Raw genomic sequence first — 15141 nt, forward strand, 5'->3', positions numbered from 1 at the left:
TATGGTGAGTTATGGGTGACGGTTAGCAGATTTGGCCACAAACACAGGAAGATAAAAATCCAATGTCTTGGCATAGAGTGAGACCATCTTTACCCCAGTGCGATATTTTCATTCCATTGTTTAACTGGTAGGTGCCCTTATCCAGGTTAACCTTCTTAGCTCATATTAATACATGTCATCTAGATATAACTATATATATTTCCTAAAACAATGCAGATTAAGAACCATACTCAAAAGGTAAAATTGCAGTTTGCCACCTGAGATACTGTATTTACTTGTCACATTCACTACTTGTCACATTCACTACTAGGCCTGTCTCCCAACTGAAAACATTTTTTTCTCAAAAACCTTTTGCAGGGTTATATTCCCAAAGGTTATATTATTATTGTCATGTAGCAGATGCTAAATGTACTTGTGCAATAATTCTTGGTAGCAATAAATAAATTAATAAAATGCAATGACCTTGGTAGCAATAAGATTGTAGATTTCAACTGTTTACCCTTTTAATATGCTTAACCATAAAAATTTGAAAACAAAATTTGAATTACTTGGTAGCTGACATTTTTTAATAAAAATGTTTTTTTTTTTTTCCGATCACACAGTTCTTGCCCCTCAGGTCTATAATAACTATATCTTTAAATATTTTGGTCTATGAATAAACCCATATATATATGAACAGAACATGCATCCAGAGCGGTGCACATTAAAATAATTTGGAATTGATTTCTATGAACCGGCAGAATGAAACACTTCAACAAACTTAAGTTGTTCCTCCGGTTATTTACTCTGCGCTTATCAGTGTATAGTATCTTAAGAGCACAAGTGCAATTCTAGAAATTAAATTAAATTAAATACCCCCCGTACAGCTGAGACGTCAACTAATCAACATACAGGAGAGTTATTATCAGAGTTATTACGATTACTAAAGTTATTATGAGAGTTATTACTCTTTGTGTTCCACAAAGTTTTAGGGGAACTCTCTCTCCCCAGTGGTGTTGAGAAAGGGGGTCTTATGTAGTGGAAGCAACTGATAGTGTAACAACACCAGGTCACATACATAAAGACGGGTATTCCAGCGTTGCTGCGATACCGGGAGGATGGTGCAGACGGAGGGACCTGTGGTGTGTGCAGGGCGGGGACGTCCCTACGTGATCTCACGCTCAGCAGAGAGCGAGACTCCAGCGCTGCATGACCCGAGCCCGAGGGTGCGCGCCTGTGCGTACGAGTGTGTGTGAACGCGTGGGGAAAGGAGGGAGAGGGAGAGGGAGTGGGAGAGGGAGGGAAGGGTGGGTTGGGGGGGGGGGGGGGGGGGTAATGTAGCAAAGCGAGCAGCACAGCACTTGCGCGGTTGCAGCATCAGCAGGAGGAGCTGGCTCGTCGATCTCGACTGGCTGGCCACCGCCTTCCATCCATCCCCTACCTCCGCCCGCTGGTGCAGGAGTCCCCCTCGCCTCGCGCAGGATACATGCAGAATCCCACATCAACGGCGTCTCTCCAGCAATGGGCCTCTTCACCGCGCTGACGTGTTGATATTAACCTTTTTTTATATAACCTTTAAATATGAATCATGCATCTGATATTTCTTCCAAATCTGCTCGCGAGTATCCTTGTATCCTGGCTCCATCCATTCGGTTTAGCGTCAACGGGTACGTGTCACATTAAATTGGTTGTTCTTATTAACACGGGGAAAACCCCCCGTCTTGATTTATATTGCGGAATCGGGTTATTTGTTACTCAGAGAAATTCTTAGATGTCGCGCTCTTTTTTCGGATTGTGTGTCCCCCCTTGCACTATTTCTGGATAAAAATGCCCGTCTCCAACTGATAATGTACAATGCAGAGGTTCTGTAACAGCAGGTGACAAGGATAGAAACGAGCGCTCCAGCGTGTTTTGTTATTGCAGTGACTAATTCCACAAAGTTGGAGGCGCCAAGCGTTAAAACCTGAAAGCGTTTACCTTTTCTCAAAATGTCGGTGGATCAGGGGGGACATCAAAGCGCGTGTATTGACATGTAATTAGCCAGCAGCACGTTATGGAAGTGCATTGATGGAGCACAGAGCTTACCTAAAACGAGCCGATGAATACTGTATAGTCCTGCAGGTGCTGTCAAGCATCCAGGTCTGAGTCTAGTTGCTTAATGATTCACGATATAGATTTCTGGTGTGTATATATATAAAGTAGTGGGTTCAATGTATTTCACTGGGCTTTGTTTAGCTTCCCAGAGCTAAGTTGAGAGAAGATCAGCCTGCTGTCAATGTCATTTCTTTCCCGGTGTCCCCCCTGACTGACACAGTAGGCTGTCACTGATAGATTTGCTCAGTCATAGCCTGCAGTGTGTTGCTGTGTATTTCCTGCGGGTTCTTTTAAATATGTTTGTGCTGGAACCGGGCTGCCACGCCGTCCCCGATGTACGTCCTGTTCTCTACGCGATTCCCATGTGTGTCCCGCCGTTATTACAGGGACGCGCGGGGCAGTGCGTACGGCGGGTGCTGGCAGAGAAGGGCTGCAGTTTGCTGGCACGATGAGATTCATTTAGGCCCGGCCGCGATGGAGGGATGGTGTCTGAGAAGGAGAAGCGGGTTGTGAACTGATGGTGTGTGCTTGTGTGTGTGTGTGGCGGGGGGGGTGTTTGCTGTAGTTTCCTCGGCAGTAGAGAATGAGGCTGTGAGGGACGCTGTGTTGACGGCGCTGCGGTTGGAGGCAGCTGCAGCGCCGGGCGGAGAGAACGGGACTCAGCATGAAGCCGAGCAGGAGATCACCTACCCCTCCCGCCTCATCTACTACCTGAACGAGGATTCGGAGAGCACCTACCACGACCTGGACACCCGGACGTGGAACCAGGTCACTGAGAACCAGGTGAGTCAGCTTTCCTTACTCCTTGTGCTGGTGTTGGCTGTCGGTGATGGCTGAGCTTGTTGGGGAGGGGGAACCTGTGAGTTTGTGTGGGTGTGTGTGTGTGTGTGTGTGTATGTGTGTGTGTATTGGCAAAAGGATGTGGTGGGCAAGAGGGGTGCTCAGGGGGAAGCCGGGAGAGGGAGACTCAGCTGTGTGGTGGGAACCGCATCCTGCTCTCTCCCTCTCCCTCCCTCCCTCTCTCTCTCTCTCCCTCTCTCCTTTCCCTCCCTCTCGCTCCCTCTCTCCCCCCTCACTGTCCCTCTCCCCTCTCTCCTGCTTCTGAGAGTGGTGCATTATGCTTTGCTGAGGTGAGTATATGTGGCCCAACAGAAGCACCCCCCCCCCTCCCCCTCCACCTCCCCCTACACCCCGCCCCGCCCTCCCCTAATGGCATTTGCTGCTTTGCCTCTTTTGGTCCTCCACCAGACACCCACACCCCATCTCTTATGTTTCGAAGCCTAGACCCTTCTGCCTCTTTCCTAGAGAGTCTTTACTGAAACCAGGGTTCAGGTGTGGGAATGTGGAACTTCATCCTTTAGAAGAGGGAGCACGACGTGTTCACCCGACTGCTCCCTGAAACTTTATCGACCATAGATCCTCAATTTAAAAAAAGATGGAACAGCGGAGTAATTGGGGGCTGTGTGTGTGTGTGTGTGTGTGTGTGTGTGTGTGTGTGTGTGTGTGTGCGCGTGTGTGTTTGGAGTGAAAGTGGTCCGTTACGTACCTGCACTGGGCGAGGGACAGGCCGTGCCATACGTTGCTCTGAGCAGGAGGGGCAGGCTAATCACAGCGCACGCTGTTCAGATAGCAGGTGACCCCTAGAGTCACCCACATGTCACCATGTGCTCTCGTTTCCAAGCTCACAGTGAGACATCAGTCTGAAGAGGCAGGGAAGTCATTTCTGCTGTGATTGTGTACGGAAGATAAAATAGTAACTTTCAAATGCACTGATTCTGTGGAGAGGAAAGTTTGTGACAGTGTACCATTGTTGTATAAAACCAAAAAATAAAAACAAAAACAAAAAATACTCATTCCAATGCGTTATGGATGAAGGCTTCTTTAAAATATCTGCACATATACAAAAAACCTGTTTGATGTCTTATGGAATTCGTACATACTGTTTCAGCGTAATACCAGCACATAGTCTTCCCAAGATTGAGGCTGCTGTTGAAATCACAATTGTTTCCAATTTTTTTTTTTTTTTTTTCGCCTGCCCACCCTCTGAAGTCTCTTTTCTCCCATGCAGCTGGTCCACTTGGCCCAAGCCAGCTTCCAGCTCGAAGCCTTTGGCTCCAGATTCATTCTGGACCTGACGTTAAACAAGTAAGTACTGTTTGCGCTCTGTGTCACGGCCCTGCTGTCAAAGGCACATTGTAACAGACTGAAGTCCCGTTCGGGGATGCGTCAGAAGGGAGACAGACATGACAGGGATTATGTGAGTCCCAGTTATCTTTCCAAAGAAATGCAAATAGAAACAGATGCCAAATGGATGTGACACTGGTAACAATGTCGTCTTTGACAGAGGATGTCAAAGGGTTCTGTGTTAACGTCAAAACAAGCTCACTTGCATGAGCGCTGGCGTCTCCAACACAATATTGTGCTCTTTAAAGTTCCCAAGATCAAATACCATGTGGAACACAAGCTGCACAATTAAGAACAGATGACGGCACCCTGCTTGTGATAGATAACTGTTGAAATATTTAATATCCAACTGTGTAAGGCAGGGGTGTCCAAACCTCTCCTGGAGGGCCACTTGTCCTGCATGTTTTAGATCTCTCCCTGCTCCAACACAGCTGATTCAAATGATCAATTCGTTACGAACTCCTGAAGCTACTGAATAACAAACTGATCATTTGAATCAGCTGTGTTGGAGCAGGGAGAGATCTAAAACATGCAGGGCAGGGGGCCCTCCAGGAGAGGTTTGGACACCCCTGGTGTAAGGGCTCCCGAGTAACTGTGTTGGCCAGGTTCGAGTCTGAGATGTGTACTTCACCGACAGTTGCTGGGATTCAGTGGGACATAATTGGCGTCATTCTGCTGAGATAGGTTGGGTTTCCCTGGCCAGGGTCCTCTCATCCCTCCCCTGTTGGCACATCGTGTTGAGCACCTATGGGTCACTCAGATGACACCAGACATGTGTCTCCCCTCTGTTTGTCGCTCACTCTCCTGCTGCATTGTGGGACTTGTAGTATGAAACATTCATAGGTGCCGTGTCACTGTATCAGAGGAATGCATTCGCTGCTCCCCGGCGCCACTGCACCAGTGCAGGAGTTGTTGTGGTGTTATGAGCACAATATGCAGTTGGCCATCCCAAAAAAATGGGGAAAATCATAAAAATAATAATATCCAGCTCTATAAATGGACAACATGTGAGCTGTGTATGTCACTCTCTAATAGAGTGTCTGCTAAACAAATGTAATAATAATAACAATAATAAGTGTGGCTGTCATGGTGAAGTGGGTGTTCTGGGTGATGCCGTCTTGAGTAAATTAGGCCCTCTGGGTGTTGTTGAGTAGGTTGGTGTAGGTGTTCCCTCAGATAACAGACGGTAGTGACTGAGCAGGGCTGTGGTGAGTAGCCAGTCAATCTTGTGTTTTCACTACGGTCTTCCCAGAAGACCGACGGCTCTTCGCTGAAGTCCCCGCCACGGGCGCGTTTGCAGGGGCGGCCATTGTAGTCAGCAGCATGCTTCAGAAGTGATGAGAGGCTGACCGTTGCGCCCAAACACTGTGCGCATTGTGAAATCCATAAATGTGCAAACCGTGAATGTGAATGAACAGAGGGTGAAAAGAGAGAGGATTGAAAGGCCCCCGGACCCCTCGTTGCCCGACTCCCACGGTGGCCGCAGCACTGCTGTAAACGAGAGCATTGTGCATGTTTGCGACATGAGCGTGTGTGTGTGAGCGCTGGGGGACAGGCTGGGGAGAGGCACAGCTCGCAGGAGGGAGGGGGAGGTGGATGCTCCCTTTTTTTTGGGGGGGGGGGGGGGGGGGAATGTTGTTGTGGTTGTGTGTGAGGGCAAAAGAAGGGGAATGTAGCCGGGTTCCCCTTGTACGAAGAGAGAGGTTGAATGTCGATCTCCGTCCCCCCCCCCCCGTCAGCGTGCTCCGGCTGGTGACGACATTACACAGGGACACTTGAAGCTTTAATCACAGTCATTCTCACTAGAGCCCCAATTCTTCGTCTTAATCACACTGCAATCAAACGCTTCTGCAGCTGGAAGACAATGGGAGCAGCACCTGGACACCATGGGAGACACACTGGACATGCATTCACACACACACGTGTGGAGACAAAAAGACTCTCCGGTCTGATTAGGCGATAATACAGCAACGCCTCTTTATTGCAAGCAGCTTTGAGACAAGTACAGAGCTCACACAGCACTAGTTGTGTAAATGTAGTTGTCTAAATTAAACAAAAAACAGCAGTATATGTATATATACTTAGTAAACACCCTCAGGGTTAGACGTGAACAACGATTCACCTGCCAAAGGGTAACAGAGAGCGAGAATTCTTTAATGAGGGAAAGCAGACGACAAAATGTTTTTCCTCATTCTTTTACCGCTGCATCTTTGGGTCACATGGAGCGGAACCCACCCTTTCTTTCCTGTAACTTTTCACGGAGCTCGGTAATTTTCGCATTCTGCCCTTCCAGCAGTTTTACTGCTTAGCAAAACACAGAGGTTAAGTACAGTTCAACTATCTTCCGCTTCCACACCCGCACGCCACATACACCCGTGCGCACACGCACGCACGTACATTCAAGAGCACACACACGCGCGCGCAGGTGCAGGCTTGCATAAACACACACGCAGACGAGAATGTAGAATGTAAGTGCAGTAGGCCTGCCATTGCTTATAGGTGTATACATGTAGGATAAATACCATTTTTCTTGTCTGAAGGGTCTTCGGAGATCAGAGAGGAATCAAGACCTCTCCAGTGTCATGACCTCCCCTTCCTCAGAGCCTAGACCCTCTTGCCTCTCTCGTAGACCTTACTGAGCTGTGTTTTCCGAAGCCGGGGGGTGTTTGGCTGCGGAATGTGGAACTTCACCCTTTAAATGAGGAATCACCTAGTGTTTACCTCACTGCTCCCTGAAACTGTGTCTATCACAGATCCTCAACTCAGAGAAAAGAGGAACAGAGGAGTATTGGTGGTTTGTGTGTGTGGTGTGTGTGTGTGTGTGTGTGTGTTGCTTCTGCCCACTTCAATGTCATAGCTGTGACATTGACAGCGGTGCACTATGTATAGCTCCTCCTGCCCGCTGCACCTGTGGTAGTGGAGCCTGTTTAATCCTGGTACAGTGTCCCCTTCTCGGGTTCTCCACGGTGTGGCTCTGCATTTAGCACGAGTCTCAGTCCTGTGGTCCCGAGTCTTGGTGCATCTCCGGTGCCTCCCTGTGAGTATCAGGGGTCTCGGTGCTGCGTGGAGCGGTGCTTTTCATCTCCGCGTGTGCAGGTAGATGCCCTAAGCCTGTGCCAGCGGAGGGATTTTGTGTCGATTTGGGCTGGTTCCAGACCTGAGGCGCTCCTGCAGTCCCTGCTGACGCGGTGACTGCCCTTCATCACAGATCCACTGCACCACCCCACCTGCCCTCTGTACCGCCCGACACACACCACACTGCACCACCCGCCCAACACACACCACACTGCACCACCCCACCAGCACTCTGTACCGCCCAACACACACCACACTGCACCACCCCACCCACCAAACACACACCACACTGCACCACCCCACCTGCACTCTGTACCGCCCAACACACACCACACTGCACCAACCCGCCCACCCAACACACACCACACTGCACCACCCCACCTGCACTCTGTACCACCCAACACACACCACACTGCACCACCCGCCCAACACACACCACACTGCACCACCCGCCCAACACACACCACACTGCACCACCCGCCCTCAGTATCGCCTGACACACACCACACTGCACCACCTCACCCATCCAACACACACCACACTGCACCACCCCACCTGCCCTCAGTATCGCCCAACACACACCACACTGCACCACCTGCCCTCAGTATCGCCCAACACACACCACACTGCACCACCCGCCCTCAGTATCGCCCAACACACACCACACTGCACCACCCACCCAACACACACCACACTGCACCACCCGCCCGCCCAACACACACCACACTGCACCACCCGCCCACCCAACACACACCACACTGCACCACCCCACCCACCCAACACATACCACACTGCACCACCCGCCCAACACACACCACACTGCACCACCCGCCCAACACACACCACACTGCACCACCCGCCCACCAAACACACACCACACTGCACCACCCGCCCACCAAACACACACCACACTGCACCACCCGCCCAACACACACCACACTGCACCACCCGCCCAACACACACCACACTGCACCACCTGCCCTCTGTACCACCCTACACGCACTACACTGTGTGTCCCACTCTCTCCCCTCTTGGCCTCCTAACCCACACACACGCTGTACTTTCACACTGCTGGTGTGCTGCTCCACACTCACATACTTCCACCACATGCACCGCAGTACTGTCCAGCCTATGTACTGTCTTATTTTACTGTCTTACTGGCTGTTACCTTCACATGTACACACACACACGCACACACACGCACACATACACACAGACAAACACAAACACACACACATACGCACTCCAGTGCCCTACCTTCCTCCCCACCTCCACCCACCTCCCATCCCACACACACACACACACACACACACACACTGCACTGCCACACTCTCCCTCCTTGCCTCATCCATCAGCCTAAAAATAGCCCCTCACTCAGGAAGGTCTAAGACACACTGCACCACTGCTCCCCGTCCTGTTCGCTCTGAACACTCCCGGCTCAACGCCGTTCCCTGGCCTCTCGCACTAACGCGCAGCCTCACAGACGCGCGGGGCCTCTCCGCCTGTTAGCCGATTCAGTCGGTCGAGTCGGTCCTGGACGTGAAGTCCCGCACATAGGGAGGCTGCTGTGAATTACATGCGCAAGGTTACGCCGGAAAACTTTGCCGTAGAGGCAGAAAGAGGCATCTCCAGGACTCAGCTTTCAGCTTAGCAGGGAGAGCATGCTGAGTGGTGCGGGGAAGGGGGGGGGGGGGGGGCTGCTGAGTCAGACAGGGAGGACATTGGAGGGCAGCTTGGAGGACAGCATCACAGAAAGGGAAGCAGGTGTTCAGTGTGTGCTGGTCTGCGTTCTTATCATAAGAGCCACAACAACAAAAACACACCAACTGGAGACAGGCGCGAATCCAGCATGTGAAAACCAACAGGATTCTGGACACTTACAGCTCTCAGGGACCATGTGCTTAAAATTGATGGGTAACAGTCAACAACTGACTAATGAATGCATGTTACAGTAAGTTTAATTAAACTCTATTAATTAAACTGAATTTAATTAAGAAACATTCTGAAAGTCAGGATTACCTGCAGTGCTGGGTATTCATTGCTTGTCCCTCATGCTGTGACATGTGGCCACATACTGAGCTGTTACTGGGGCTGTGGGCCCCTTTCCTGGCATTGCTGAAATTTTTTCAGCGTCTGTCATCTTTCTTCCCTCTCTCTCTCTCTTTCTCTCTCTCTTTGTTTCCTTATTTCTAATTCCTTTTCTCTCTCCTGTTTTTGAGATCTTCTATTAACAACTACCCCCTCCCTGCAACACACACACACCTGAATCAGAGTTGCGGTGATAGGGTCACAGCATTGCAGGGTGTTCGTAGGGCTGTGCTTTTGTGGAGGTGTTGCCCAAACGATGAGGGAGGTTTTACACCACTATCTGAGTGTTCAGTAAGATTTGCTGGTCTCTACAACATACACACACACACACACACACACATACACGCACACACTCACGTACACACAAACACTCCCCTGTCAGATGAGAGATCAGGTCAGCTGCCAATCTGAATGGCAGAATACCTATATTACTGTTTGTTTCTTTGTCTGTCTGTGTTCCAGTGACTTGCTGTCCTCCGATTATGTGGAGATTCACTATGAGAAGGGCAAGCCTGTTCTGTCAAAGGTAAGACCTCCATCTGTTCTCCACGGGAAGGATGGGCCTTCACTCATAAGAAGAAACCCGGCCGTCTGTTTCTTTGGCTGGATTCAGTGAAAAAGGAGATGGAAGGTGGAGCCCAGAGGCAGGATATTTGTGTTGTGGTCGGTTGTTTAAGTGAGGAAGATATTGCATTGTGGTCCTAATGCCTGTGTATTTACACTATACCTACAGAGACACAGTGTTACTGCATATCTACATTGTGACTACTGTTTGCATACACATTGTGTTACAAAGTGGAATGAAACAAGCCACAAATAGATTTAACAACAGAGAAAGTGCTATGTAACTACGTGTATGCACACAGTAATTATAGTGTACCTAAGAGGATACCGCGTAAATGCACATGTGTTCACGCCACTTAATGTAAAGTGGAAGTGTACCCTTTGCTGAAGAGTACCTCAAGTCTCCTCAGGCCGATGTTATTTTGAGCTCATTTGAGCTCACGCATTGAGCTTATTTCCCGTTAGAGATATAATGAGTACATATGCCAAGATTGTTTTTGCATTGTGCTTGTTCCGCCTCATACTTTGATCATCATATTTTTGAGAAGAGGTCAAGGATACTCAGGGTGGGCTGATAGTTATGCCAGGGCTAATGGCCATAGGATGGTCACCTGACTGAGCAAAGAGCTGGCCTATTGGTTGGTTTTAATGGGCTGAACACAAGCTCAGTCTGTGACCATCACTCTCCAAATGTGACTCACCCGCATCGTTTCAAAATTTCCATATATTTGTCAGTCTCTATAGTTACATTCAAAACTTACTCTTACAGCACATTACAATAATAACACATTTGCACTATTGTTTAGCTGTCTATAAAACAAAGACTTTCAGGCTTGAATCGCAAAGCCCAAGAGACACAGGAAGGGGGGAGAGAGCAGAAGAGAGAGTGACAGCGAGGTAGAAGTGAACTGGTGCAGAGAGGAGAGAGGGATGGAGACAGAGAGGAAGAGAGAGAGAGGGAGAAGAGCCGGAGAAGAGAGAGGGGTCGGAGGAAGAGCCGAGCCTCTCACTGCAGTTTCTCAGTCAGGAAAGGGGGCGGGGAGCGGCGCGGAGCTGTTGACTCAGCAGACCTGCGCTCCTCTGGCAGCCACCTCCTGGGACGTAGTCACATAACAGGGGGAGAGCCGCTCCTCTGCCAGCCTCCTCCCGGGACGCGCGGTCACGTGACGGGGGAGAGCTTCTCCTCTGCAGCAGTGCAGTGTGGGAAGGTGCGAGTGACAGAGAGAGAGAGAGAGAGAGAGAGTGTCCTCCACTCATCCTGAGTGTGATACTCTCTGAGGGAGGGAGTGTAGAGAAAGCCTCAGTGTCTCGCGCATTCACACACACACACACAGACACGCACACACTCACACGTTCACACACCATATACACACACACAGACTCACATACAGCATAATAAATAGAATACAATGTGCTCCCAATTTCCCAAAGCTTGTACAGTGCGATTACAGTTTATGAAAGTTTATGACCACCATCCCTGCGTCCAAATGTCTACTCTTGATGCTGTGAATGCAGGCTGTCTAGAAACCCAAGTATGGTTCTAAAATTCCAGAAGATTTTTCCCTTTCCATATTGCAAGGGAAAATATTCAGTATGATGTTGATGAATACATGGCTTGAAAAACATCAAAGAATGGATGTTGAGTGAGCAGTTGTGATGAGCCGACGTGGTCTGGTATGAGAATCTTTGATCCGACTTTCTTGTGTGGACTTGAATTGTCTAGAATGTTTACAGCATGATTGCCGTATATCATTTCTTTGTATGATAAACGCTGTCGTAAATCAATAAAATGTTTTTTGCGGGTCGGTGAAGAATTCCTTCTGCTTTGGTGTTTTGTGGTCAGCTGAAACTTTTAGTCAAGTGAAGATGAATGCAGGTCTTTTTATGCTCTACTTAGAAGTTACAGCACTGTGGCATCATGCATCAGCATACAGAAAGCATAAAAACAGACTGTGCACTGAGGGCTGGCCATGTCTTGCTGATGCTTATTTTGGCTTTATTGTGCCTTTGTGAAATGATGGAGTTTTGAAGAACGTGTTACATATTGTTGCTGGTTTTTGATATTTTGAAGGCATTTGACCGTTTTGTAAATGTCAGTCAAATTTTGCAAAACGTGAGCCAATTCTGTTTTGAGAGAAAGTGAGTACTCTTTTAAGAAATGCTTGTAAGCAATTGAGAAAGACTCTCAAAAAAGGTAAACATACAACGGGCAGTAACCACAGGATACATGCAGAGGGCCTGCTTCCCACAGAACGCCTGGGCCACTGACAACAGAGGAATATACAGCGAGTGCAGTAATCACACCACACACAGAGTCCGATTAGCACAGTAAAAGGAGCTCAGCAGAAAACACCAAACAATCCAGCCATCGGCACAAGGCAACGTTGCATGTTGATGAACACAATAATGGCCATGCAGCAAATATAATATACACAGATGTAACTGCAAACGCAGTGGAATCATGCGCCACAGTGCGGAACACCTGTGTCCTGCAGGTGTCTGGTGCATCAGTTCAGGGCCTGTGAAATAGAGCTGGCTAAGCACTTGAATTGCAATACCAAAAAACATAATGTGAAACACTTGTCAATAAGGCAATGGTGGGTAGGTGCACTACATTTAGATGTTTAAAGATAAGTTGGAAACACTTTACATTATTGTTACATTAGGTAACATGACCTATTGGGTTTTCATTCACACCTACTAACCGACTAACAGTAACTAAGTTTATTAAGCATTGACTCATAGTACTTCATCATGAAGTCATTCTCTTTGTGCACCTAAAGTAGCAGCCATCCACTCTTTTAAGTGTAATTAATGTCTAATTCACACCAATGCATAATTAATGTACAATGAGAGCTTCTAATACATAATAATGGTGTAAAACATCGATGTAACTTTGGAGAATTTGGTACCAAGAGAACAATACTTGTGTGTATGCATGTGTTAACTGCTAAGTTTACAGAAGCCCTTTCTATGCCCTGTAAACATACCAATTAATCATTTATTTACTCTAATACGCTAGTTTGTGCTAACTGATGTAGCCTTCATGTAAAGTGTAACTAACGGGTTTTTAGCCTCTGGTCCTTCAAGCTCACGCGTTTCTCATAGTGACCGTTTTTGTTTGCTGTGCTTTAAACACGTGGGAATGATTGTGTTCTGAGCCATGAGAGTGCCATTACCATTAATCATCTGGGTTCGTTGGTCACAGGCTCTCATTTCTACTGTCCTGAGTTGGCACTTTTCCTGCTTCGAACTCTTACTTTCGTGAACACCCAGCGAGTGTGCTGGAGCAGTTTGTGGCTGTGGCGAGCTGATAGGGTGACATTTTTAAAGGTCAGGCTGCATGAAACGGTGAGGTTTAGTGTGTGTCTGTGTGTGTCTGCAGGGCGGGGAGCACTGTTATTACCATGGCCAAGTGAGGGGGAATGAGGACTCCCATGTCGCCCTGTCCACCTGCAACGGACTGCAGTAAGTGCTGCTTCCACATCTGTGTGTGTGTGTGTGTGTGTGTGCGTGTGTGTGTGTGTGTGTGTGTGTGTGTGTGTGTGTGCGCGTGTGTGCACATGTGTATATCTGTGTGTGACTGTGTGTGTGTGTGAGTGCATTTTCTTGTGTGTGCGTGTGCGTGTGCGTGTGCGTGTGTGTGTGTGTGTGTGTGTGTGTGTGTGTGTGTGTGTGTCTGTGGACACGTATGTCTGTGTGTGACTGAGTTTGTGCGCATGTATGTGCGTGTGTGTGTGTGCGTGTATGTGTGTGTGTGTGTGTGTGTATGCACATTTATGTGCGTGTTTGCATGTACTTGTGTGTGTGCGCGTGCGTGTGTGTGTGTGTGTATGCGCATTTATGTGCGTGTTTGCATGTACTTGTGTGTGTGCGCGTGTGTGTGTGTGTGTGTATGCGCATTTATGTGCGTGTTTGCATGTACTTGTGTGTGTTTGTGTGTGTGTGTGTGCGTGTGTGTGTGTGTGTGCAGGATTGTTAGGCCAGAGTGGCGGATCTGTACAAGGTCAAAGTCTTGTGCATGGGGCTGTCACTGGAGTTGTGCTGAGTTGCTGCGTTAGTGCGGCTCCCCTGGGTGTGTGGCTTTAACCTCATCGCTCCGGGTGACAGTTTGAAGCAGCGGTTCCAGGGTGGAGTGCATCCAGGAAAGCAGAGCCATTTCCTCACCACATCCCAGAAATCAGCACTGGGGGCAGGACAGTAATAGCACTATGTCTCATCTATAATATGTTCCACAGTAACCACAGTAACCACTGCATTAAAAGAAACATTGCAACACAGCGCTCACAGACAGGCTCAGTACACAAGCCACAATAAGATACATCATTAGTGTACTATATCTCTGAAAATCTATGACAGTTACCTGTGTGTTTGTGATCTGTGTGTTTGTCTTTTAGCTGTTTGTACCTTTTCAACTTTGTAATGTTAATTACACTATTCTGCATTCTACACCAGTGGACAGTGACCTAAGTGACATCATGATTGAAGTTTTACCTTTAGTGGGTGCAGGCCCACCCAGTTTTACTTGTATTGAGTTTTGATGAGTGTGTTCCTTTTGCTGTATGGTCATGTTCTGTCATTCACATTTGTGTTTTTACAGATTTATTTATTTATTCATAAATACTATTATGCCTAAGCAGTTCAGCTGCCAAGATTCTATGGACTCTGTCTTGTCCTAAAATGCACAATTATATGCTGTAACTACCGTAAGTTACCTGTTTGATCTGCTCCAGTCTGCTCTTAATCCCTGTGCCTGTGTCTCTCTTCCTTCTATCCATCCCCTCTCTCATTCTTTTCTTTTCTCTCTCCCTCTCCTGCTCTACGACTCTCCCTCTCCCCCTCTGCTGCACAGTGGGATGTTTGATGATGGGGTCTATGTGTACCTAATTGAGCCTCTGCAACAGACTCATTCTATAGTAAGTACTGCTTACTGTGGTGCGAGAGGCGTCAGTGCCGACACAGCCGCAAAGATCCGGGACGTGGAGAAACGCTGTCAAGGGTCTCCTTTTAGAGGAAGGTGTTTTACAAGCGAGAGAGTGGAGATGTGTCCCGTTCTGCGCGTATCTAATCTCACTCTGTCAGGCTGACGAGGACAGCGTAGGTCAAAATGTTATTTTTTTCACAGCAAATCTCTGGGGAGCGTTTAAATGGTGGGCA

General features: G+C 48.3%; 1 protein-coding gene across 4 annotated transcripts in view; it reads left to right on the forward strand.

The window, feature by feature from the left end:
• Window positions 1-1319: 1319 nt before the first annotated feature.
• The window catches only part of LOC118785442 (disintegrin and metalloproteinase domain-containing protein 23-like), a 30759-nt gene continuing 16937 nt past the window's right edge, over window positions 1320-15141 (forward strand). For all 4 annotated transcript variants that reach the window (XR_005005292.1, XM_036540069.1, XM_036540070.1 and 1 more), the window contains exons 1-6: window positions 1320-1646; window positions 2639-2856; window positions 4142-4218; window positions 9883-9946; window positions 13370-13452; window positions 14837-14900. Coding sequence is in view for 3 of the 4 variants with exons in the window: in XM_036540069.1 (XP_036395962.1) it covers window positions 1568-1646; window positions 2639-2856; window positions 4142-4218; window positions 9883-9946; window positions 13370-13452; window positions 14837-14900 (585 nt within the window). In the remaining variant the exon portion in view is untranslated. The remainder of the gene's footprint in view (window positions 1647-2638; window positions 2857-4141; window positions 4219-9882; window positions 9947-13369; window positions 13453-14836; window positions 14901-15141) is intronic.

The sequence above is a fragment of the Megalops cyprinoides genome, chromosome 11 (genome assembly GCF_013368585.1).
Source record: "Megalops cyprinoides isolate fMegCyp1 chromosome 11, fMegCyp1.pri, whole genome shotgun sequence".
In the NCBI taxonomy this organism is placed as follows: domain Eukaryota; kingdom Metazoa; phylum Chordata; class Actinopteri; order Elopiformes; family Megalopidae; genus Megalops; species Megalops cyprinoides.